A 25,091-nucleotide genomic window follows, 5' to 3' on the forward strand; every position below is an offset into this window, starting at 1 on the left:
ATCCGCCCGTCTCGGCCTCCCAAAGTGCTGGGATTACAGGCTTGAGCCACCGCGCCCGGCAATAATTTATTTTTTTCTATACTGCCTTTTCTCTGCATTTCCATTTAACAACTCCTTCTTCATGCTTTTTTATCCTGTCAGGATAAACATTCTGTCTATCCTGTATGTAAGTGCTTATAAGAAGGGCTTATCTATCCTGTGTGTTTATCTTAATGTGCTTATCCTATGCACTTTTTCAGTAGACAGGGTCTTGCTGTGTTGCCCAGGCTGGACTCAAAGGTCCTGGGCTCAAAGCAGTCCTCCTGCCTTAGCCTCCTCAGTAGCTGAGACTATAGGTGCATACTGCCACACCTGACTCATCTTTTCTTTTCTTTTTTGTTTTCTTTTTTTGGAGACAGGGTCTCCCTCTGTTGCCTGGGCTGGAGTACAGTGGCACAATCTCACTGCAACCTCTGCCACTTGAGTTCAAGCAGTTCTTGTGCCTCAGCCTCCTGAGTAGCTGGGATTACAAGTGTGCACCACCACGCCCAGCTGATTTTTGTATTTTTAGTAGAAGATGGGATTTCACCATGTTGACCAGACTGGTCTTGAACTTCTGGCCTCAAGTGATCCGCTGACTTGGAGCCACTGCGTCTAGCCTTATTTTTTCTATTTAAATAATTCCTTTCAAATTCTAGAGCCTTCATTCCCTCCTAGTATCTTTTTGTTAAATGGAAATGTAGGGTTCTCACAGAGGAACATTCTGGAATGTCTGACATTTAATGTCCTTAATGTTTCATATCATTGCTCTTGGGTTGCATTAAGCAGCAAAATAGCTGTGGATATATGTATTGAGGAAAAGATGAATAATGTCTTACCCAGAGTATCTGATCCTATTCCTTAGGATAATTGAGAATGATCTGTCCCCATCATGACTCAACTTTTTATTTATTTAAAAAATTATGTCAGTGTTGAAAGAATCAGAATGTTTTATGGAGTAGTACATTATTTGGAATCTAATGTAAGATTATTACCATCATTACATGTTTGTAGGAGTTCTTTCCTCATTATCCATAAATGTCATTCATTGAGCATGTGATCAGTTTCTCCTCCTAGATAGATGAAACATTTTGCCTCCACCAGGAGTGCCTTGATCCTGGTGAGATACACTTTAGGTATGCCTTCAATGCTTCTGAAATCCTTCCAACTCTTGACTTTATATTTCTGATTTTCTGGCTTCCTTCTTACCACCCCTTTCTAGCAAATACCATCAGATTATATTACTTTAAAACAGTAACCACTGAATTACAAATAGAAACATAGGTATATCATTTTAGCTTAGAGGTGATGAGTGATAATGTCTAAAACTCACCTAGCATGTTGTATAGTGTACTGTGCACTTATCACATTTATTTGCTGCTGGTGATAATAGAATGAATTATGTCTTAAATAGGTTAGATATGAGGAGATAAATCTTAAGAGATTAGTTGCTTAATATTATAAGGTAGTTCTCAAGTTATTTTGTGTTTCTCAAAAGTTACTTTAGATACATATACAATGCATTAGCTAAGTTAAAATCTTCTTTTGGTATTGTGGTGGAATTCTACACTTAAAATGTAAAAGGCAAAGAAGTTATTTGAGGAGTAGAAGAGTGTTCCGGGTGGTTCCAAACTATTACATCATGCTAGTGCATTATTCATATAAAGTCTTGCATATACATTAGGTTGGTGGGGGTACTTGGAATTTTTTAAATTCTGGGTCACTTAAAAATGTGGAGTTTTAGAGGACAAATAAAAGCAAAAATGAAGTTTTCATTTTCAAAAATGAAGGTTGGTAACTCATGAGTTGGCAGATAAAACAACTTGGTAAGATGGCCATGACATCGAGTTCTGTTAATTTTTAATAGTACAGCAGCTTGGAAATGTTTACTACATAAAGTACTTGGTACTGTGGTAAACCCTTTGAAAACATCATTTGTGTAATGTGACTTTAATGAAACATTGTTATAAAATGAGCATGTATTCTACAGTTTATGTTTAAGTCAGCCTAAACTTTTTTTTTTAACATAGGACTATCTTCTGCTGCTTCTATTTCCTTCTTTTAGGGCGAACTTTCTGACCAAGTATACAACTACCCAGAGGGCCTAGGAGAAGTGCTGTATAGAGAGCAGTTCGACTTCAACGCTGAGCCACCTTGGGAACCTAGCTGATGATAGGGGGGTTCCATCTCCCAACTTGTCCATGTAAGTATTTGCACATTTGTTGGAGGGGAGGAGGTCTTTAAAATCTAAGGAAGAGTGCAGCCTTGCTTAGTATTTTTCAGGATTTGGAATTGTATTTACCTCTTAAAGTGTAGTGACTTTTAAATTTCTGAAATAGAGATATGACAGTTACTGTTTACAGACTTGACTGCTTTAGTTATGTGTGTTGTTTATCAATGACTGGATCGTTTAAAACTTTATCTTGAATGCATAACTTAGAAAATATAAGTTGAAGAGGGCTTTTGGGATTTAAGTTGTAGTTTATCACATCATTCAACCATTTAACTTAGTGAAATGATTTTTGCTACTCAGCTGGTAGGAAAAACTGTTTTTAGAGGACTTGCTGAAAGATGATAGAGCTACATATATATCTAAATTTATATATATATCTATATATGGTATTAAAATAAGTATTTAGATATATATAAATATATGTATTTATATGTATCTATTTAAGGTGGCATGTCTCCCAACATGAAAAAGATTTTCAAGGGTAGTTTTTAACTATACTTGCTTTTCTATGTGTGGATTTTACTTTAGAATTGAGCCCCTGTGCAAAATGTAATTCCACAGTAAACTAAATTTGGGCTGCTAGATTTGTGTGGGTTCATACATTTTGTGGTGTATAGACTTTTACGGAAATTTGGATTTCGGTATTAAAATTCAAGCGTTTTTTAAGTTTGGTCAGGGACTTGGAGGTAAGTTTTCAGGAAAGCTGAGGGTATCAGTTTTAGTGTTTCTTTAATCTGATCTTGTTAAACAGATCCCTATTGGATAAAAATGTTTGCTCTAATTAGAGTATGTTAAAGCAAACATTTGATGTTAATACAAATTAGAATTTTAAACAGATTTTTAAGGCTAAAGAGAAGGAAACACAGTTTAAATAGTAAGATTTCTTGAAAGCTTTGACTTAGAATGTTGACTAGAGGGTTTCCCATACTGGCTCTCTCCTACCTGTGTAAATTTGAGCAAATGCCTGTGTTTTGAATCCCCGCTATAACATAATGTTGGATTGGAACAGTTCTTTTTGTCTTAAACTGTCAATTTCTTTTTTGAGTATATTACTGTCCTTGATTATGCAGTGTAGTCTTCGGATGAATTGCATGAGCATCCTCACCTAGAACAGAAATACAGAATCTCAACCTCACCCAAACCTGAATCAGAGTCTATATCCAGGTGGCTTGTGTGCATATTAAAGAGAAGCGGGGTCATCGCCATTTCAATGCTAAGTCAGTTGCCTAATTTTTGTTAGTCCATCTATTCTGTTTGCAACATACCTGATGTTTTTCTCCCAAGTTGGCTTGGAGATTTAAAACCTTTTTGGGTGGTGCGATCTGTTAGTTACCATCATAGTCGTGAATCGGTTCCAAGGCAGAAATTTAAGAACAAGCTTCATCTTTTGAGGAAGATCATAATAAAAGATAATCCTTCTTTTAATTCAAGTCTCTTTCTTTAAAGAAAAGTTACCTTGCATTATATTTAATATTTCTACTGGTGTTTCCTCTTAGAAACTTGAGGGACTGTTGTCAATGAGCTGAAAGATTCTGCAAAATCAGGGAAAAGTAGTCTTTATATTAATAATGTGGGATTCAGAAAGTCTGTAGTGTCTCCTCCTTTTTGGGTAGGAGGAATTGGAGCAGATAGAAGCTAAAGATTATTTATTCTGCAGGTTCTGGCAGCCAGAGTAATTGGCTTTTAACTTTATTATGTCCAGGTACAATGTATATTATGTCAAACAAATATAACTTGTTTAAATGTTCACAGGTAATCTTCTAATTTTGCATGTCTCATATTTGATGCTTTGCTATAAAGCTACAGGTACACAATCCCTTTTTCACAGCATTCTGAAATCCAGAAGTCTTAAAAATAATTTTTTTTATAGCTTCCTTAATGTGACCTTAACTGATTTGGGGAAAAAAAAAAAGCTTGACCTGAATCTGTGCTGATTTGAGGCTATTTTTATCTTTACTTATCCCATTTAGTGTTAATATTCCTAAATTTTGCTGCAGAAATATTGTGGTTGCAGGGTGCTGACTCATTCTCCTGAAGAGTATTACATAACATATGTAAAGTATGTGTACTACATTATTGTTCAAAAATCTGGAGAATTCTGAATTCACAAAGATACCTGGCCCCAAAAGTTTCTTGACTAGAATTTGTAAATTGGCAAGAGAAAATTCCGCATTCCAGGAATGTGTTTATCCTTACAAATCAGTAACAGTTTGCTCTATTGGACACCAAAATCCTGGCGTTACTTTTCTGTAGATCAACAATATTATTTGGAAACCATTAAAAGGAGTTAAAACAGCCTTCATGGAAATTACTTGGCCCATAGCATTGCAAAGCATGTAGCTATATGAACTCTACTTGAACTGGCCCACTAGGATTCCAGTGCAGGTAGTCTGAGATCCAGAATTGGCTTCTGAGTTAGGTTTTAAATCAACCACCTGAATTTTGAGACAGTTAATTCCATTAAGTATCTGGAAACTTTGGAAGTTGCTTACATAATCCTTTTCTTTCATAACTTAGAATGTGTGTATACTGTAGTATGTGAACACCGTAAAAATATCTTAACAAAATATTTTAAGGTCAATATCAAAGATTAATGGGCCCCTAATTGTGAAAAAGTTTTTGCGAGCCTTTTAAGAAATCCCCTAGGCCAGGTGCGGTGAATTACCTGAGGTCAGGAGTTCAAGACCAGCTTGGACAACATGGTGAAACCCCATCTCTACTAAAAAAATACAAAATTAGCCGAGCGTCGTGGCAGGCACCTGTAATCCCAACTACTTGGGAGGCTGAGGCAGGAGAGTCGCTTGAATCCGGGAGGTGGAGGTTCCATTGCACTTCAGCTTGGGCTACAAGAGCAAAACTCTGTCTCAAAAAAAAAAAAAAAAAGAGGGAATCCCCTAGGTCTTAATGCTGGAGTAAGGTTTTCCAGTGGACTAGTCTTCTATTTATTTTGGTTGTAGGTTCAATTATAATTAATGAATTAGCCTAATGGAAAATATTTTAAAACGTAGAAAGCTAAGTTTGCTTCTCATAGTGGATCCAGTGATGAGGTCAGATTGAATTAACCATTGTCACATACCCTTTAATGTTGTGCAGTGTGGAAAAGGGATTCAGTTAATTGATTTGCTTAAATGGACTCTAAAAATTTTTTTTTTTACCTGGTTGTGATTAGTCAACTTTATACATGTAGGAACTTCAGAAGAACATCAGTATTTTAAATATTCACATTTTGTCTCCTAGTATGTACACATGCCTTAGTAGGAGCTCCCTACCTAATTAGGATTATTGTAACTAGGAAAGGTGTTTTTTTTTTTTTTTGGAAACGGAGTCTGCCTCTGTCGCCCAGGCTGGAGTGCAGTGGTGTGATCTTGGCTCACTGCAACCTCCGCCTCCCTGCTTCAAGTGATTCTCCCACCTCAGCCTCCAGAATAGCTGGGATTACAGGGACCCACCATTATGCATTATGCCTGGCTAAATTTTGTATTTTTGTAGAGATGAGTTTCACCATGTGGCCAGGCTGGTCTTGAATTCCAGACCTTAGGTGATCCTCCTCCCTGCCCCCTTGCCTCTGAAAGTGCTGGGATTATAGCCATGAGCCACTGCACCTGGCTGGAAAGATGTTCTTTATTAATTTGCTAGTACTTCTTCCTCATGTTTCGCTGTAAATTGTCAGTAAAAAAGGGAGGTTATCCCTGGGTGCGGTGCCGCATGCCTGTAATCCCAGCACTTTGTTTGGGAGGCCGAGGCTGACAGATCATCTGAAGTCAGGAGTTTGAGACCAGCCTGGCCAGCATGGCAAAATCCTGTCTCTACTAAAAATACAAAAATAGTCGGGCATGGTGGTGCACACCTGTAATCCCAGCTACTAGGGAGGCTGAGGCCTGCTTGAACCCGGGAGGTGGAGGTTGCAGTGAGCCGAGATGGCACTACTGCCCTGCTGCCTAGGAGACACAGCAAGACTGTCTCAAAGAAAAGGGAGGTTGTTGACCCTGACTGCAGAGAAAGGGGAAAATTTTAGTTTTGACATTAGGTACTTTTTTTTTCTTCTCTTTTCCCCCCCATTTAATTTCTCACAAATGATATTTGATACTTTAAGGATACTGTGATACGAGCAAATTTAACATAACATTCATTAATGGCAGTTGATACTCTTTGACCAAAAAGATGAGTGAAACCACTATCATTGAAATACAGTCTGTTTATCCCCTTGGCATGCATAAAGTAGGGTCAGTGGTGTGTCAGTGCTTGTGTAAAGTTGCAAAAAAATATTCTGTAAAAGCAGAATGTGAATACTAGCATATTAATGGATAAACAAAGTTTTAGAGACATGGTATTTCTTGCTTTGAGCAAATACAGCTTTTTTTTTTTTTTAGGAAGGTCAAAAAGATTGGAAAGCAATGTAGACCAGTTTTTTCTTTCTTTTTTGAGATGGAGTTTCACTCTTGTTGCCCAGGCTAGAGTGCAGTGGCGCAATTTCAGTGCACTGCAACCTCCACCTCCTGGGTTCCATCGATTCTCCTGCCTCAGCCTCGTGAGTAGCTGGTGTTACAGGCATGCGCCACCATGCTCAGCTAATTTTGTATTTTTAGTAGAGACAGAGTTTCACCATGTTGGTCAGACTTGTCTCGAACTCCTGACCTCATGACCCGCCTTCCTTGGCCTCCCAAAGTTCTGGGATTACAGGCATGCGCCACCGCGCCCGGCCATAGACCAGTTTTTAAAGGGGATAAATGGCTTTTGCATTTATTACAGAGGTTAGTTTAGCTGAGAAAATTAATACTACCAATCTGTGTGTTCCATAATAGTCTTCACCCAGCCTGTTTCAGAGTTCTCCAGTTTGGGTCTCCCCACACCCCACCCCAGCCCCAGGTAAACCAATCCCTTTTGCGATATTCAACTTCCATTAGAATAAATGAGATATTGCATATTTGAGAAGGGCTTGTAAACTGTAAAATCTAGTATATGGTAGGCTACTGTTCTAGACTGCCCATTGTTCAGGTAAGCCTAAGGAGACTCTTCCAAGTGAAATGCTTACATACTGATAAGGCCCCAGGGAGCACAGATATTTTGTCCTTCCTCCATTCCAGGGTCATCCATGCCCAGTCAAATCATCAATTTGTCACAAGTTAACTAAAGCAGATATTTAGCTATTCTTTTTGATAATCCACTGTTCTTTACATTATGCATGAGTAGAAAATACTGTATAGCATACTGGGTTACAGAGATTAGGATAGTCAGGTTCAACCTGCCTAGACCATAGCCTGCCATCATGAGGTCCAGCCATGGTGTGCATGCCACCACACTCTGCTAATTTTTTTTTTTTTTTTTTTTTTTGAGATGGAGTTTTGCTTTTGTTGTCCAGGCTGGAGTGCAATGGTGCAATCTCGGCTCACTGCAACCTTTGCCTCCTTAGTTCAAGCGATTCTTCTGCCTCAGCCTCCCAAGTAGCTGGGATTACAGGCGCACACCACCATGCCCAGCTAATTTTGTATTTTTAGTAGAGACAAGGTTTCGCCATGTTGGTCAGGCTGGTCTCGAACTCCTGACCTCAGGTGATCTGCCCTCCTCGGCCTCCCAAAGTGCTAAGATTACAGGTGTTAGCCACTATGGTTGGCAGTATGAGCTTTATGTTGACTTCAGATCACTTTTTATCTGCTTCTTGCTCTTTACTGCATGGATCCTCTGATGTCCAGTTTGCAAAGATCTCCCAAACAAGTTTGGTATCTTCTTAGTGCATGTAGGTTCAGCATGAACATGTTACATTTGGCATGACCAAAGGTAGGATGGGGTTATCCTGGTATGTTCAACATGGAAATTCCGACAAAACAATCCTCCTCAAAATAATCCTCCTAATGAGAGGTTTGCTATCCTTAATTCATGAAGAGCTGCTTCAGATAAATAAAAGGCAAAAACAAGAAAGTGAGCAAAAGACTTGAAAGCTGTTTGCCACTAACAATTTAGCAGTTCCAGTCCCAGGTATAGACTGTAGTCCCTGGATCAGTGCTACTTAAACTGCCAGTCAGTGGAGTAAGGACTCTAGTACCAGAATGTAAAGTAGCATACTGCCCAACACTGTTTTAGGGTCGCATAGAAGAATAAAACTATTAAGTAACAAAGGAATGATGGTTAGAGAAGGTCTAAACAAATTCTAAGGGAGATGTACCCACCACCACTTGGGGGAGATATACAGGGGCCTCTGAAGTATTACATCTTATTTCTTGCTTTTCTTCTTTTTTTTGAGACAGTCTTGCTCTGTCACCCAGGCTAGAGTGTGGTGGCATAATCTTGGCTCACTGTAACCTCTGCCTCCCTGGTTCAAGCAATTCTCCTGCCTCAGCCTCCTGAGTAGCTGGGATTACAGGTGCCCACCACTGCGCCTGTAATAATTACAAAATACAAAAATTACGAATAATTTTTGTATTTTTAGTAGAGATGGGGTTTCACTATCTTGGCCAGGCTGGTCTCGAACTCCTGACCTCATGATCCACCCGCCTCAGCCTCCCTAAGTGCTGGGATTATAGGCATGAGCCACCATGCCCAGCCAGCATCTTATTTCTTAATAACCTGCTTAACTTGGTCTTGGTTGCAATTACTGTATTGCACATGTATTCTGTATGTTTTCCTTTGGTGAGTGGGGGACAGGCAGGCAATGAGTTCTGCCTTAAAGTTACCAAAATAGTGTGTCTCTTTAAAGGATTATTCCCTATGCTTAATTGTAACCAGGAAAGCTAGAAAATTTGAAATTAAAATGATTGTGTACTTCATGTTGTATTGTAATAGTCATCTTTAATGTTATCACATCTTAATTGCCCAAAGGGTTGTAAATACTTCACTCATGTGCAGGTACATACACACTTTAGTAAACACACATTATCTCCAGAAAAACAAATTTAGTCTTCACACTGAATAGTCAAGACATCATTTTTAAGGGAGTCTAATTGTGTTAATTCCACATGCAAAAATAATATTGCTGTGAGAATTGTGTATTTCGTTTTCTCATTAAGCTACATTTTAATATTTATGGTGAGGTAGTTCATTGGGCAGTCTTTACACAGGCACTTCAAACTTAGCCTGTTGGGCTTATAACCTTTAGGATTTTTTGCCCCCTTGATTATTTCCAATTCATTCTTGTTCCTGTCTTTTAAAAGAATTCTTTATCTGTCACCTTTAGTTTTCTTTCACTAGGGTTACTCGGTTTTTTTCAACCTCATCACCTGAAAAATAATTTTTAGGGGTATGCATTGTGATTAATTACTGGCTTTCTTATTGAAGCAAGCCTTGTCCTGATTTATCCTGAGTACTCGATGTAGGCTGTTATTGTCTATCACTTATTTTGGGGTCTAGGGTGGCAGAAGTTTACCTGATCTTATGATCGCTCAGTTTATAGGATTTCCTACCAGTTTCAGTATGTAGCCTCCTGGAATTCTTTTGTAGTGATTCAGACCTACTCGAGGTCTCACATCTATAGTAACAGAGTCATTCTTTAGAAGCTTCTAGTGCTCTTCTGGTCAATTACTTTTAAAGGTATTCTATGTGGTAAGTAACATTTTTTGTTGTAGGTAGAATGCAGAGGGGACTTAAGCAACATTGTGTATTTTTAAAGCTGTGAGCTGGGTGCTAAATCATCAAATGCCTATGTAAAAATAAAAGTAGAAATGCACTTAGACATCTTCAGAGTAACAGTAATAGTATAAATTTCAGAATATCTTTTCTCATTTTTAATGAGTAAAAATCCTTTTAGAAAAATGGTTGATGTATTAAGGTTGGGTTTCCTGCTTAGGTATCTCTGAAACAGTATTCTCAACCTTTCAGCTCTCCCTGTTCTACTTCCAGGGAGGTCTTCACTTCAGAAATCCAAGACTCATATTCATCCAGCTTGGTGTCAAGTGGGCTGTTGCTGCCAGAATTATCTTGTGATTATTTGAGAGATGTATCAGTTTCTTCTGAAGTACAATCAACTGTAGAAGCCTTTGTAGCAGGTGTGTAACAAGGCAAGTGCCCAGCTGCTGCAGCCGCTACTCTTGGAGCTACCCTGTCGATGAACATGAGGACTCAGCGGCCTCATGAAAGGCTCTAGGGAGCAGTGTGTGGTTCTTTGGAGCCTTTTGTTTCTTTTGGCAGCTCTTCATGGAAAAATGTATTAACAAAAAACACCAATATGAAGGTGTGAATAAGGAATGTTACATATTTTTTCTTCTCAGTTATGAGTCTAAGAGGAAATTATTAATAAAAGTAGTATTATGGTTATACGCTACTGTATTAGTGTAAAATAACCTGAGCTTTCTCAACCTTATGTTAATAAGGTGGTTGAAAATAGCTTAAAAGTGCTTGTGAGTAGAGAATACTTTCTAGTGTCTGTTGATAATATCAGTCCTGTTTCTGATATGTAAGCCAGAAGAAGTGGTACAGTTTCTTTTGAGAATTATTTCCACTCAGAATTGCAGGGAGATCTTTGATGTATCACCTTGGTTTGAGTCTGCATTCTTAGTGGAGAGTGTGGAGACATCCTGGAAAGAGTCCCTGTGGGGGTGTTTTTGTTTTTGTTTTTGTTTTGAGACGGAGTCTTGCTCTGTCGCTAGGCTGGAGTGCAGTGGCACAACCTCGGCTCTCTGTAACCTCCACCTCCTGGGTTCAAGCAATTCTCCTGCCTTATCCTCCTGAGTAGCTGGGACTACAGGTGTGTGCCACCATGCCTAGCTAATTTTTATATTTTTAGTAGAGATGGGTTTCACCATGTTGGCCAGGATAGTCTCCATCTCTGGACCTCGTGATCTGCCTGCCTTGTCCTCCCAAAGTGTTGGGATTACTCTGCTCCCAGCCCCCTGTGGTGTTTTGAGGTAGATTAACTTAGTGAACCTGGCATAAGGTATAAATTGCTCACCCCCAACACATGCACACTTATTTTCATGCTTGCTCCCTAGAACACGCAGTGTCTAAGATTTTTGGTTTAACATTGTCACCAATTAACTTTAATACCTCCTGAAAATGTTTTGGCAGAATATTTCTTAGTGCTTTCAGTAAGGCATAAATGTAAGAACATAAACTTTTCTTTTTGTAACAATGGAACTGTAAACTATTTTTGCTAATGTATTAAGAAAACTGCAAGCAGTGATCCCAGAGGTATGATTCGAGCTGCTTTTTTAGGACTTTCAGTGAGATTGGGGCACAACATAGGGAAGACTTAAGCAGCCTACCTCACCCACCTACTTATCCCTTTTTTTTTTTTTTTTTTTGAGACGGAGTCTCGCTCTGTCCCCCAGGCTGGAGTGCAGTGGCCGGATCTCAGCCCACTGCAAGCTCCGCCTCCTGGGTTTACGCCATTCTCCTGCCTCAACCTCCGGAGTAGCTGGGACTACAGGTGCCCGCCACCTCGCCCGGCTAATTTTTTGTATTTTTTAGTAGAGACGGGGTTTCACCGTGTTAGCCAGGATGGTCTCGATCTCCCGACCTCGTGATCCGCCCGTCTCGGCCTCCCAAAGTGCTGGGATTACAGGCTTGAGCCACCGCGCCCGGCCCTACTTATCCCTTTTCAGCTGGAAGTATTGGGTTTCCGAGTGGCATTTCATTTGAACAAAGAGTTCGTTGCCTCAAGATGTATTAGAAAATCTGACTAGTCATAGTGGCTCACACTGGTAATATCAGCACTTAAGAGAGGCAGAGACGGGAGGATAGCTTGAGCCCAAGAATTAGAGTCTAGCCTGGCCAATGTAGTAAGACCCCATTCTCCATAAAGAGGACAAACAAAAAAAGAAAACTTGTTGCTGGAGGTGTTTGTGTTTTACAAATTCATTTGAGGAATTGGCTTTTTTTTGGCCTTTTGGTCTTTAACAGTAGCTGATAGTTGAGCTTTGCATTCACAGGCATGGGGAGCTTAATGACAGAGATACATTCTGAGAAATGTGTCTTTAGGTGACATTTCATAAGTTGTTTGAACATCATAGTGTACATATGGAAACCTAGATAGTACAGCCTACGACACACCCAAGCTGTATGGTGTAGCTTACTGCTCCTAGGCTACTGTCCTGTGTATTGGTACTGAATACTGTTCACAGTTTAACACAGTGGTAAGTATCTGTGTGTCTAAACACAGAAAAGGTACAGTAAAAATGTGGTATTATGAGACCACCTTCATGTATTTGATCTGCCCTTGTCAAAAACGTTATGCAACGCATGACTGTACATCTGGATTGCTTGCATATCAAAGTTATGGGCTTCTTTTAAGAATGTGAAAGAGCTGGACAGAGTGGCTCAAGCCAGTAATTACAACACTTTGGGAGGCCACGGTGGGAAGATTGCTTGAGACCAGGAGCTTGAGACCAGTCTGGGGCAACATAATGAGACACTATGAACAAAGAGTTCTCTACAAAAAATAAAAAAAATTAGCTGGACATGGTGGCATGTTCTGTAGTCCCAGCTACAGGGACTGACTCAGTGGAGGTGGGATTGAAGGCTGTGGTAGGAGGATCGCCTGAGTGGTTGAGGCTTCGGTGGGCTTTGATCATGCCACTGCACTCCAGTCTGGGTGACAAGAGTGAGACCTTTTCTCAAAAAAAAAAAAAAAAAGGAAAAATGTACTTACTTTTTCAATATACTTCCAGGGGTTCATTACCACCACCCCTAAGTTTAAGAACTCCCCACTCTTTGTTGTGAAGTCTTTTGTCCATTTGTTTCTGAGTACCTACTCTGGGCTAGGAATTTACAGCAATCTCAAAGCCTTCAAGAGAGCATCAAAGAAAATAAACCTCCATTAGAGCTTTATTGGGTTTTTTTGTTTGTTTGTTTGTTTGTTTGTTTTTAAGAGATGGGGTCTCCCCTATGTTGCTCCAGCTGATCTCAAACTTCTGGCCTCACAAAATCCTGCCTCAGCTTCCCAAAGTACTGGGTTCAATCAACTACTTTATTGTAGTTCTCTGTGTAACAAAAGAAAACAAATGTTAATGTACTGCATATATGGATTCAGGTGATCCTTAATTCATTTTGTCAAGTACTGCCAGTATAGCAAATGAATTTTTTTTCGTTTTTCCAACAGAATGACTTTGTCACTCAGCTGGGACTTGGTTAACAACTCTGCTGTTACTTCTGAAGTGACAGTTCCATTTCAAAGATGAATAGCGAACTCCACAAACATTTTATCTTTCCTTTAGAGGAGGTCATGTTTTTTACTATTTTTATTTATGTTGATAATGCCACTAAATGTCAACTGTTTTGGTTTAGCCTTCAGTTGATGTTTAAAATTATTTAGCTTCTATAAAAGTCTGATTTATAGTGACAAGAAGTTGGTCAGTGGTTGCCTGGGGTGGAGTTGGGGATTTGCTGCAAAAGGGACATCATATGAAGAAAGGCTATGTGTAGGCGTGATAATGTTTTTATACCAGTGTGAATAAACTTAGCATTTTTCAACAAGTATGGGTGTTCATATGTCTGAAAGGGGTTAGTTGATTATGTGGATATGTTAAAGTTCTTTTAAAGAGACAGAGAACTGTGTTGGATTTCCCCAAAAAAAGAAGTCCTGTGTTTTATAGGGATGGGGTGTTGGTGAAGCAGGGTTTTCATATTGTTTTAAATGTTTTGACATTGTTTGATCATTAGTAGCTCTAGAGCTAACCTACTTAATTATTCCATTCCTCAGTATATAAATGGAGATAATACCGTCATTGTGGTTTTAAGGGTTAGGAGAATTAATATTGAATAGATGAAATACTTAGGCTGGGAGACTGCTATAAACATGTTTACTGTTAGATTTAAGCTAGCTTAGCAGGCAGTCAGAGTTGAACCTATGAAATTGCATGGTTTGAAAATATTTGGGAAAAAATATCTTTATCCATATCATCGTACTACTCTAGCAGAAGCTCTGAAGAATGTAGGGAGTCAGTGAGTAAGACTTTATCCAGTGGACCTGATGTTTTTATAAGTACTGAGGATCCTGACTGTTAAAGGAAAATTACCCTTCCTAAGAATACTATGGTTGTAGGAAATCAAGGTTTATCTTATCCTGACTTAAAAGCTAGGCCTTCTGTATTTGGCAGCAGTTGCGTGTTGTGGTCTATAATCAATAACCAAAGGTTTTCAAGTAAATACTAAATACTACGTATATATTAGACTATGATCAGAGACTTAGCAACTGAGATACAATTAAGTCCTCACTGAACATCATCAGTAGGTTCTTGGAAACTGCAAATTTAAGTAAAAAGACGTACAGCAAGCCCTCAAATAACATTTCATTATAATGGTAAGAAAAAAATGTTTCGTTTTACCTCTTTTACTTAAAAGATGCAGTTTGCAAGAAGCTGTTGACATAAAGTGACCACACTATTTATTTATTTTCATTTCAAAGTATTTTATTTCGGCCAAAAGTCTTGATTACATATTTTTTCATTTATTAATAGTAGGATAAATGAAAACTGGCTGCTATGCCAAAAAGGTTAGTGATGCTAAACTTAACAGGAAGTTTTTACCTTATTTTCTTGTATTTATCTTTTTAAATGAGTGACCTTTATTTTTTAATTGTTCTTAGTACTCAGTTGAATATCCCCCCAAAATTGGTGCTTTAAATTGCATAAAATAAACATGTATTCTTAGCCTAAAATCCCTATTTTCTGGGCACAGATTTACAGCAGTCCTATTATAACAACCTTTAGAGAATGTGCAGGCTGGCTGGGCGCAGTGGCTCAAGTCTGTAATCCCAGCACTTTGGGAGGCCGAGACAGGCGGATCACGAGGTCAGGAGATCGAGACCATCCTGGCTAACACAGTGAAACCCGTCTCTACTAACAATACAAAAAACTAGCCGGGCGAGGTGGCGGGTGCCTGTAGTCCCAGCTACTCGGGAGGCTGAGGCAGGAGAATGGCGGGAACCCAGGAGGCGGAGCTTGCAGTGAGCTGAGATCTGGCCACTGCACTCCAGCCTGGGCAACAGAGCGAGACTCCGTCTCAAAAAAAAAAAAAAGAATGTGCAGGCTGTGATTTAACTTCACTGCATAAGTATTAGGTCTATTCAGATAGGCCTCAACCTGGTAAAATAAAAACATCCTCAACTTTTCAGTCTGTGCTATATGGCATGAAAGAGATCTGATGAGTTGCACTGAATGTAGTTAGCTTCTTGAAAATGAAGCTGTTAGTGTTTTAAAAATTAAAACTGAGTATTTGTATTTCATGAAATTTGACTAATACAGCTTATTATTAAGGACTGTTTCGGTGCAGCCAAAATGCTGACATTTTTAAGAACCATTGGAATGGATTACACTTTCAGGACAGTGGCCATCACCCAAGGGTGAACTCTAGTTTGGGGCATTGGGGAGGGTGGAGGGGGGTGGCAGGGGGAATCAAGGACACAGGAAAGGCTGTGCAGGTTTTAAAATAGGCTACAAGACAGCTGGCCAGTGCCATTATTAATGTGGCAACCAGAAATTAGTACCAGATATTAAGTAGTATCCTGTCTAGTGGACCTGTTTTATCTCATTTATGTCGAAGTTATTTCCTAAAGTAACCTAAGGACCAGTGAAGTTCAACAAAGAAGATAAACCTGTATGTCAGTATGTGCTGCCTCAGGACAATGAGTGCTCGGGTGGAGTGGGCAGGTTTATTTTATTGATTTGATTGGAGAGGGGTAGGATTTAGCTTAAAGCCATTTTAAAAATCAGATTTCTTAGTAACTGGTTCAGGATGTACAGATACCTAACTTACAAATGTAGTTTCTAATTATGTTGTTTTTGCATTTCTGGTAATTGACAGCTTAATTTAGCTCTAGTCTAGCCAGCACTGAAACAGATGTTTTTAATTTATATGCTTTATGATTTTTTTTTTTTTACCAACAACCTATTGAATAAATAACTAAGATAGTTAACTGAGGTTTAGAGAAATTGACGTAGATTCTCCTAAATGATACAGCCAGAACCAGGTCTTTTGACTCCTAGTCCAGTGATTTCACCAAAGCAACTCACCTCATAACATTGCTAACTTGATGTAGCTAGTACTATTTTAGCTTGAGATAAGGCCTAGGCAGTCTGTATCAAAGCTTCAGATTGTTCCCTCAAGCCACCCTCCACCCTCACCCATTTTTATTACTTTCACCTACTTGGGAATTTTTTTTTTTTAGGAGAGACGGAGTCTTGCTATGTTGTCCAGACTGGTCTCAAACTCCTAGGCCCAAGCAATCCACCGGCCTGGGCCTCCCAAAGTGCTGGGATTACAGGCATGGGCCACCATGCCTGGCCAGGACTTTTATTTATTTATAAGACATTTATCTGCAATTACCTGGCAGTGCTATTATGTGGCTGACAGTATATTGGAAGTTGAGACTGGTATTTTGATTTCTTGGCTGCAGATACTTACTTCACTAGGTTTCTTTACTCTTAAAATGGGTAAAATTAAGTGTGTTACAGGCACACAAAACAAGATAATAATACAGATTGGGTCTGCAACTCTGTAAATAAGGGGACCATATAGGCTTGTAATATATTGTGTATGTATGTGAGTTACCCCTTCAAATTATATTGACCTTTTTGGGTGAATGTATTTTAATTCATGTATTTGCTTTTTTAAATAGGCGTTAAAGGAAATTAATAATCTGATATTTCTGAAATTGTAAAATGATTGCATACATTCCTCACTCAATTAGGCACTTAGCACACTTTCACTGACTCGTACATTATGTGTATAGGAATAATACAGATTTATATAACTTATATTTTGACAGTTTGTTGCATATTCTAAGGACCCAGACATAGGCTTGGTGGCCCGTCTCTTGTCTTTCCTGGTTTATGACTTTCGGCTTTGTGGAATACGGCTGAGATGAAAGGATTTATTGATGATGCAAACTACTCCGTTGGCCTGTTGGATGAAGGAACAAACCTTGGAAATGTTATTGATAACTATGTTTATGAACATACCCTGGTAAGTGCCACTTCTCAAATACAGTGTTGTCATTTTCCAAGCTCTGAAACATGAATGCTTTTTAATTTCCAAGATGGTAATCTGATTAAAAGTACTTCGTTCAGATGTTATCTGATTTAACTTGACCTTCATCCCCCACACCCATTCCCCTTGAGTAGTGATCCATTTTTTTTTCCCATCCACATTATTTAAAAATCCTCCCTATGGCCCTTTTTCCCTGCTATGCCTTTTAGCATCTGGCACCCAGTTATGTTCTGTTTAATCTGTTGATGTGATGCCAGCCAACCTTCTAATCAGTACATGGCTTCTTATTTTTCTCAATTTTCTTTTTTTCTTTTTTCTTTTTTTTTGGAGACGAGTGTCACTCTGTCACCCAGACTGGAGTGCAGTGGTGCGATCTTGGCTCATGTGCAGCCCTCGCCTCCTGGGCTCAAGCATTTCTCCTCCCTCAGCCTCCTGAAGTAGCTAGAATTACAGGCGCACACCACCACGCCTGGCTGATTTTTGTATTTTAGTAGAGACGAGGTTTCACTGTGTCGGCCGTGCTGGTCTTGAACTCCTAACCTCAGGTGATCTACCTACCTCAGCCTCCCAAAGTGCTGGGATTATAGGCATGAGCCACTGTGCCCGGCCTCAGTTCTTTTTTTTTTTTTTTTTGCTTCTTTGTTTGAGATGGCTTCTTACACTGTTGCCCAGGCTGGAGTTCAGTGGCATGATCTCGGCTCACTGTGACTTCTGCCTCCTGGGTTCAAGCAATTGATATAGGATCCTTATGCCTCAGCCTCCTGAGTAGCTGTGATTACAGATGTGTGCCACCATGCCCAGCTAAGTTTTTTTTTTTTTTTTTTTGATGGAGTCTCCCTTTGTAGCCCAGGCTGGAGTGCAGTGGCACGATCTCGGCTCACTGCAACCTCTGCCTCCCAGGTTCAAGCGATTCTCCTGCCTCAGCCTCCCGAGTAGCTGGGATTACAGGCGCCCGCCACCATGCCCAGCTAATTTTTTGTATTTTTAGTAGAGATGGGGTTTCACCATGTTGGACAGGCTGGTCTCGAACTCCTGACCTCAGGCGATCCACCCGCCTCGGCCTCCCAAAGTGCTGGGATTACAGGCATGAGCCACTGTGCCCGGCCTCAGTTTTTGTATTTTTAGTAAATGGGGTTTCGTCATGTTGGCCAGGCTGGTCTTGAATGCCTGACCAACATGTGATCTGCCTGCCTCGGCCTCCCAGAGTGTTGGGATTACAAGTGTGAGCCACTGCGCCTGGTCTCAGTTGTATTCTTTAGTGGATATTAATTTACTTTCAGATAATCTTGGTTGTGTATGTTCATTGAGAATTTGATAATTTATCCTGAATGCTTACTGTCTACTGCTCCAGGAGTCAACTTCTACAGAATCATATACTCACTGCTACTTAAGGTGATTTTTTTTTTTTTCTTTTTGAGACGAAGTTTCGCTCTTGTTGCCGAGACTGGAGCGCAGTGGTGCGATCTCAGCTCACTGCAACCTCGGCCTCCCTGGTTCAAGCGATTCTCCTGCCTTAGCCTCCCAAATAGCTGGGATTACAGGCGCCCGGCACCAGGCCTAGCTGATTTTTATATTTGTAGTAGAGACAGGGTTTCACCATGTTGACAGTCTGGTCTCAAACTCCTGACTTCAGGTGATCCACCCACCTCGGCCTCTCAAAGTGCTGGGATTATAGGTGTGAGCCACTGCACCCAGCCTGGTAAACTTGGTAAAAATAAAAACATCCTCAACTTTTCAGTCTGTGCTATATGGTGTGAAAGAGATCTGATGAGTTGAACTGAATTTTTTTTTCATATTAGACTTAAATGATACAATCTTTCTTTATTGGAGAAAATTTCCTATATTCCACCAAACTTGTTAGAGAATTGTTTTTCATGTTACTGGTGTTCAGTAATCGAATATCCAAAATTCTCTCCTTCTCTTGACCGTAAGTCTACAGACATGTTCATCTTCCCCTCATCCTAGCAAAAATCCCTTTGTCTTCCTCTGCCATTCAACTGCTGAAAACTTGACATATTGGTCATGAAACTTGTCATATTGGTCAACCAATTTCTACCAAGTCATTCTTCAGTCAGTTGCCACTGGCAAGCTCATAGTCAAATTTTGATGATCGTTCTTAATCACTTAACTTTATTCTTCTGACTTTTTGCAACACTTTTCGGGGGTCAGACATAATTTTTGAAATATTCCTTTCATCCCACGTCTAAATTATCCCACATTTAGTAACGTTCAATGAGGATTAGTCCTCAACCCTATTCTCTGCTGATTCTGGGGTGACACTTCTGTGTTCTCTGAGTCATTCAGTCCACCTTTTGTTTGTGCTTTTAACCTTGGTCTTGCCTCCATCATGTCTGTATTCATCTCCTCCTCCATTCCCACTGTCTATCCGTCTTTGCACATGTCATTATAGTGACTTCCTAACTTATCTCCCTTTTCATTGTCCTATTTACCTAAGCCTGCTTAATTTTGTTGAATATTCATTAAATACAAGGCTTCCCTGCTCCCTAAATTTGTGTTTCGTTGCCTACTGAGAATTTTCTGGACTCACATCATGCCTAAGATAAGGAAGGAAGCTGAATACCTTGTTGTTTCCCATTCTCTTGGTGGTACCCATAAATACCTTATTTTTTCCCAATCAAATTAAATATAAACTTTTTGTCTCCAGAATACTATAGATACCATAACTTGGGAGGATGGATAACTTAATACAACTGTTAAAATTCTGCTGCATATAATGTGCATTTTGCATTTATATCAGTTGGGCACTATATTCTAATAATGGACATTTTTAAATACTGTGAATTAAAGAGGTCAAAACAGTAACATTGTCTTCATGGATTCTCAAACAGTATTTGGATGTTGTATGTCTTAAATAAGATTTTTTTGCCTGCTATCTAACATTGAGTAATATATGTTCTGTTCAACAAGCATAAGTCATCTTTCTAGTTCTAGAATAGCCACAACTTTAAGGAAGATTATTCTTATTCAGGCTTATCTGATATTTGGTAGACTTATGTACTTTTAAAATCTAATCTTGACGTCTCCATGTGCAGACTAACAACCTTGTCTTTTTTAAAATGGTTTCCTGGTCGGGCACGGTGGCTCATACCTGTAATCCCAGCACTTTGGGAGGCCTGATGGGAGGATCTCTTGAGCTCCAGGAGTTGAAGGCTGTAGTAAGCTATAATTGCACCACTGCCCTCCAGTCTGCTACAGAGCAAGACCTCAACTCTGAAAAAAGTAATAAAATAAGCGGTTTCCCAGTGAAGATGGTCTCTTATTTTACCATGTTATCTTAAGGTGCACTTTTAATGTTGATATATAGCTTTTGTTTAGCATTTCTTCTTACTGTATTAGGAAATTATATCCTGAGCTGCCAAAGTATTTTAAACAGTGAGGGAAGCATGGGAGAAAATAGGTTTCCTTTCTTCAACTGTCAAAAAGTAAAATCAAGGGAGTTTCATTTTGACTTTCGTCACTGTAATTGATAATAGTTTTTTTTTAATCTCAAAGGGGAGAATATTTTATATGCTCACGTATACAGCACAGCAAAATAAATGGAAGAAAGAACAAATGTATTCAGTCTTTTTTAATGTTTACTAAATCAGTTAACAAGCTTTAAATGTACTACTGTATGTAAATATATGTCTTGGCCCATATATTTGTGGAGGAAAGATGTTCTTTCCTATTTTGATACTTGATTTTTAATGGTTTTTTGTTCATATTTGTCTTTTTTTCATAACCGTGATAGACAGGGAAAAATGCATTTTTTGTGGGAGATCTTGGAAAGATTGTGAAGAAACACAGTCAATGGCAGAATGCAGTGGCTCAGATAAAGCCATTCTACACAGTGAAGTGCAACTCTGCTCCAGCTGTACTTGAGATTTTGGCAGCTCTTGGAACTGGATTTGCTTGTTCCAGTAAAGTAAGTATTTTTCATTTTTTAACTAAACTGAACCATTTAATAATTTAACTTAATGTAGTTACAGTGGTTAGAGAACAGATGCAAGGAAGCTAGACTTTGGGATGGAGTTTTGAAATAATTGTTTAAATCTGCAGCCCTATGTTGGAAAATTACAAGCTTTGCTTTTCTTTTTTTTTTTTTTTTGAGACGGAGTCTTGCTCTGTCACCCAGGCTGGAGTGCAGTGGCATGATCTCGGCTCACTGCAACCTCCGTCTCCTGGGTTCACACCCTTCTCCTGTCTCAGCCTCCTGAGTAGCTAGGACTACAGGCGCCCGCCATCACACCCAGCTAATTTTTTGTATTTTTAGTAGAGACGGGGTTTCACCATGTTAGCCAGGATGGTCTCGATCTCCTGACCTCAGGATCCACCCGCCTTGGCCTCCCAAAGTGCTGGGATTATAGGCGTGAGCCACCGCGCCCAGCCAGAAAATTACAAGCTTTTAAAGTGCACCAATGAAAGGGAAGTTTCAGTGTGATGAGCCTTTGAAACGTTTTATCTTTATTAATTGAAAACTTTAATTTGTTCCTCATTCTTAGGCTAGAGCTACTTCTAGGCCAAACTATAGCACATATCTAAGGTCTGAGATTTCTTTGGTGCTTCTTTTTAACAATGTTTAGGCCAGGAGCGATGGCTAACACCTGTAATCCCACCACTTTGAGAGGCTGAGGCAAGAGTTGCTTGAGCCATGAGTTTAGGACCAGCCTGGGCAACATAGTGAGACCTCATCTCACTTTTTATTTATTTATGTTTTTAAATAAAAATATTGGTTTGACTAGGCACAGTTACTCACACCTGTACTTGTAGCACTTTGGGAGGCTGAGGCAGGAGGATCACTTGAGCAGCCCCAGAGATGGAGGCTGCATTGAGCTATGATTGTGCCACTGCACTTGAGCCTGGAATACAAAGAGTAAGACCCTGGTTTTAAAAGGGGTGGGGGTAATAGTAGTAGAAGAAGCATTATCAGAATATGAACTGTGACATTATGTATTCTTAATTTAACCTCATTTTCACAGAATGAAATGGCTTTAGTGCAAGAGTTGGGTGTATCTCCAGAAAACATTATTTACATAAGTCCTTGCAAACAAGTGTCTCAGATAAAGTATGCAGCGAAAGTTGGAGTGAATATCATGACATGTGACAATGAAATTGAATTGAAGAAAATTGCGCGTAATCACCCAAATGCCAAGTAAGTATAAAACTAAGTACTTGAAAATATTACTTACCACTTAGAGGGTTGGGTTTGTCTTTTAGCTGGGAAGAAGGAGCATTTGTGGTAGGGCAAATGATGTGTATCATAATTACAACTTATTTAAAGGTCCTCTATGGGAAACACTAGTAGCATTTTATTGGCTCTCTACCTTTGATCCTTCATGTGGAATTGGGATTAAAAAAATTAAGGGCAGTTTGGGGATATAATTTTGTAATCTTCAAGGAATCCTTGATAGTTGGTGTGATAATCAAATTAGGGCCATGGCTATATTTTCATTATTTCTGTAACTGAGTTTTGTAATGTTAGGAACAGGATATGCTGTGGTCAGCTTTTCTTCCTGTTTAGCTGAGGGTTTAATCTACCCCAGGCCATAGTTCTTAAATGGTCTTTACTGACAGTGTCTTCGAAGCCTAGTCCGTAGATTTGGGGAGTTTTGTTTTTAAGGCTAATACTTTTCTTTTTGAACGTCAAGTTTAAATTTTTTACTTACACCTTCATGCATCCAGAGGAATTCTTTTTTTTTTTTTTATTAGAAAGTTTACCTTTTTTAAGGCTGGGCACAGTGGCTCACACCTGTAATTTCAGCACTTTAGGAGGCCGAGGCCAGTGGATCATTTAAGGTCAGGGTGGCCTGCGCCTGTAATCCCAGCTACTTGGGAAGCTGAGGCAAGAGAATCCCTTGAACCCAGGAGCCGGAGGCTGCAGTGAGTCAAGATCGTGCCACTGCACTCCAGCCTGGGCAACAGAGCAAGACTCCCTGATAAGGTTTGCCTTTTTAAAAGCAAAAAGATTTAAGGCAAATATTTGGGTTTTCACAAACTGGTATATCAAGAGGGCTTAAGAATATACTAAAAGCATATTGAATTATGCAGTTGTTGGCTTACTTTTTTAATGAGTTACGTATGTTTCTGAAAATGTACTGTATCTGTGTTTTCTTTGTATATACATAATTTTCATACTGACTTTAATGGTGTACTTAAGATATCCTGACAGCATTGATCACTCTGGTAAATCTTTGTGTGGATGAAAACCTTGGGAAAATTTTAGGGAACCACTTGTTTTTCTGAAAAATCTTGTTCTGTGATCCTGTGAAGACAAGCTGTGATTTGTGATGTATGTTAGATTGTGGACTGGCACCTTCTTGATGGAGCTGATTCTAACCTTAGAATAATTTTTGCTTTTATCAGTCTTGTCCTCTAATTACCAGATGAGAGCCATAGCTATATTTTCATGGCCACATTATTAACCTTCTTAGTTGATGTAATTAATACATCCATAGGAAAAGAGTTATACAAAAAGAATTTGTATATTTGCAACTTCTAGCAGTTTGTCATTACTCAGCTCCTGAAATTAAAGAAATTTAATCAGTCTTGGTCATCTTGTCTTGACTGTCATGGTTTGGAAGGAAATACCAAATAGATTTGAATCAGTAGACTAGAAGGCTGCTGTTTAAACACATAAAATAATTTTTTTAAAAAGCTTTCTAGGTTGGGCGCAGTGGCTCATGCCTGTAATCCCAGCACTTTGGGAGGCCGAGGCGGGTGGATCACTTGAAGTCAGGAGACCAGCCTGGTCAACATGGTGAAACCCCGTCTCCACTGAAAGTAAAAAAAAATTAGCTGGGCGTGGTGGTGCACTCTTGTATTTCCAGCTACTTTGGGAGGCTGAGGCAGGAGAATTGCTTGAACTCAGGAGGCACTCTAATGAGGCAGAGGTTGCAGTGAGCTGAAATTGCGCCACTGCACTCCAGCCTGGGTGACAGAGCGAGACTCCATCTCAGACAAAAATGACACCTATTTTTTTCCAGTTAGAAACCTGCTGGCATGTAACTATGTTAGTAGGAAGAATGTTTGCAGTAAGCATGGAGGTTTAGCTAGTTAGCACAATCAAAGAAATTTGAAGACATTTAAAGCCCTGATATTTTTATTGAAAGACAATGATGGCATTGCTATTCAATTTAGTCTTCCTAGGTGGATTTATGGACTGATGGACTTCATTTGAAAGTAATGTCGTCTTTCATTACAGAGCCCAACCAACTCTTGATGCTACAACAGAGTCTTAACTTGCTGCATTTTCCAAAATCCCATCCTTGTAAGCTTCATGCTTTAGGCCCTAATTGCTAGTTTTTTCTCTATACAGGATTGTTTTTCATTAGGTTCACTTGATTCATCCGTCGCTGGATTTGGGAGCACTGGCAACATAATCAACACACTTCCTACAATCTTCAGGCTTCACATGTGCTGATGATGATGTAAACCAACTCTGCCCCAATCATCTCCCCTTCTCTTAGGGTCTTACTACATATTGCAACAGAAGATAATATTGGAGGTGAAGAGGGTAACATGAAGTTTGGCACTACCCTGAAGAACTGTAGGCATCTCTTGGAATGTGCTAAGGAACTTGATGTCCAAATAATTGGGGTTAAGTGAGTATTTGTTTTAAACTTTTAAAACTGTGAACATTTTACGGTGATAGCCTGTCTTTCTGGTTATTGATTTAAGACTTTATTTGCATGAAATCTAAGATGCAATTTTTTTCTAGTCTTTTAACACCCATGTATGTGTTTTCTTTTTAGTTTAGGCAAAACAAGTATGCCTTGTCCCTTTTCATACTGTTTTGCAACTGTATCTCCTTCCCCACAATAAAAAGAATAGCAAATAATATTTTGATTCGGGTTAGTGCAGAGTAACTTAAATCGCTATCTTTTAAATTGGATGGGAGGGGATTTGCTAGAATTCTTTTTTTTTTTTT

The 25,091-nt window shown here is 39.3% G+C and overlaps 1 protein-coding gene across 3 annotated transcripts in view; it reads left to right on the forward strand.

The window, feature by feature from the left end:
• The window catches only part of AZIN1 (antizyme inhibitor 1), a 43,715-nt gene that overhangs the window by 7,561 nt on the left and 11,063 nt on the right, over window positions 1-25,091 (forward strand). The window contains exons 2-7 of one of the 3 annotated variants that reach the window (XM_011931322.1): window positions 2,084-2,221; window positions 10,061-10,227; window positions 16,944-17,140; window positions 20,916-21,089; window positions 22,144-22,316; window positions 24,631-24,765. In XM_011931322.1, the coding sequence (XP_011786712.1) occupies window positions 17,039-17,140; window positions 20,916-21,089; window positions 22,144-22,316; window positions 24,631-24,765 (584 nt within the window). In that variant the 5' untranslated portion in view covers window positions 2,084-2,221; window positions 10,061-10,227; window positions 16,944-17,038. The remainder of the gene's footprint in view (window positions 1-2,083; window positions 2,222-10,060; window positions 10,228-16,943; window positions 17,141-20,915; window positions 21,090-22,143; window positions 22,317-24,630; window positions 24,766-25,091) is intronic. The other 2 variants (XM_011931312.1, XM_011931304.1) reach the window with 2 other exon arrangements.

The sequence above is a fragment of the Colobus angolensis genome, unplaced genomic scaffold, assembly GCF_000951035.1.
Source record: "Colobus angolensis palliatus isolate OR3802 unplaced genomic scaffold, Cang.pa_1.0 Scaffold121, whole genome shotgun sequence".
NCBI classification, from domain to species: Eukaryota; Metazoa; Chordata; class Mammalia; order Primates; family Cercopithecidae; genus Colobus; species Colobus angolensis.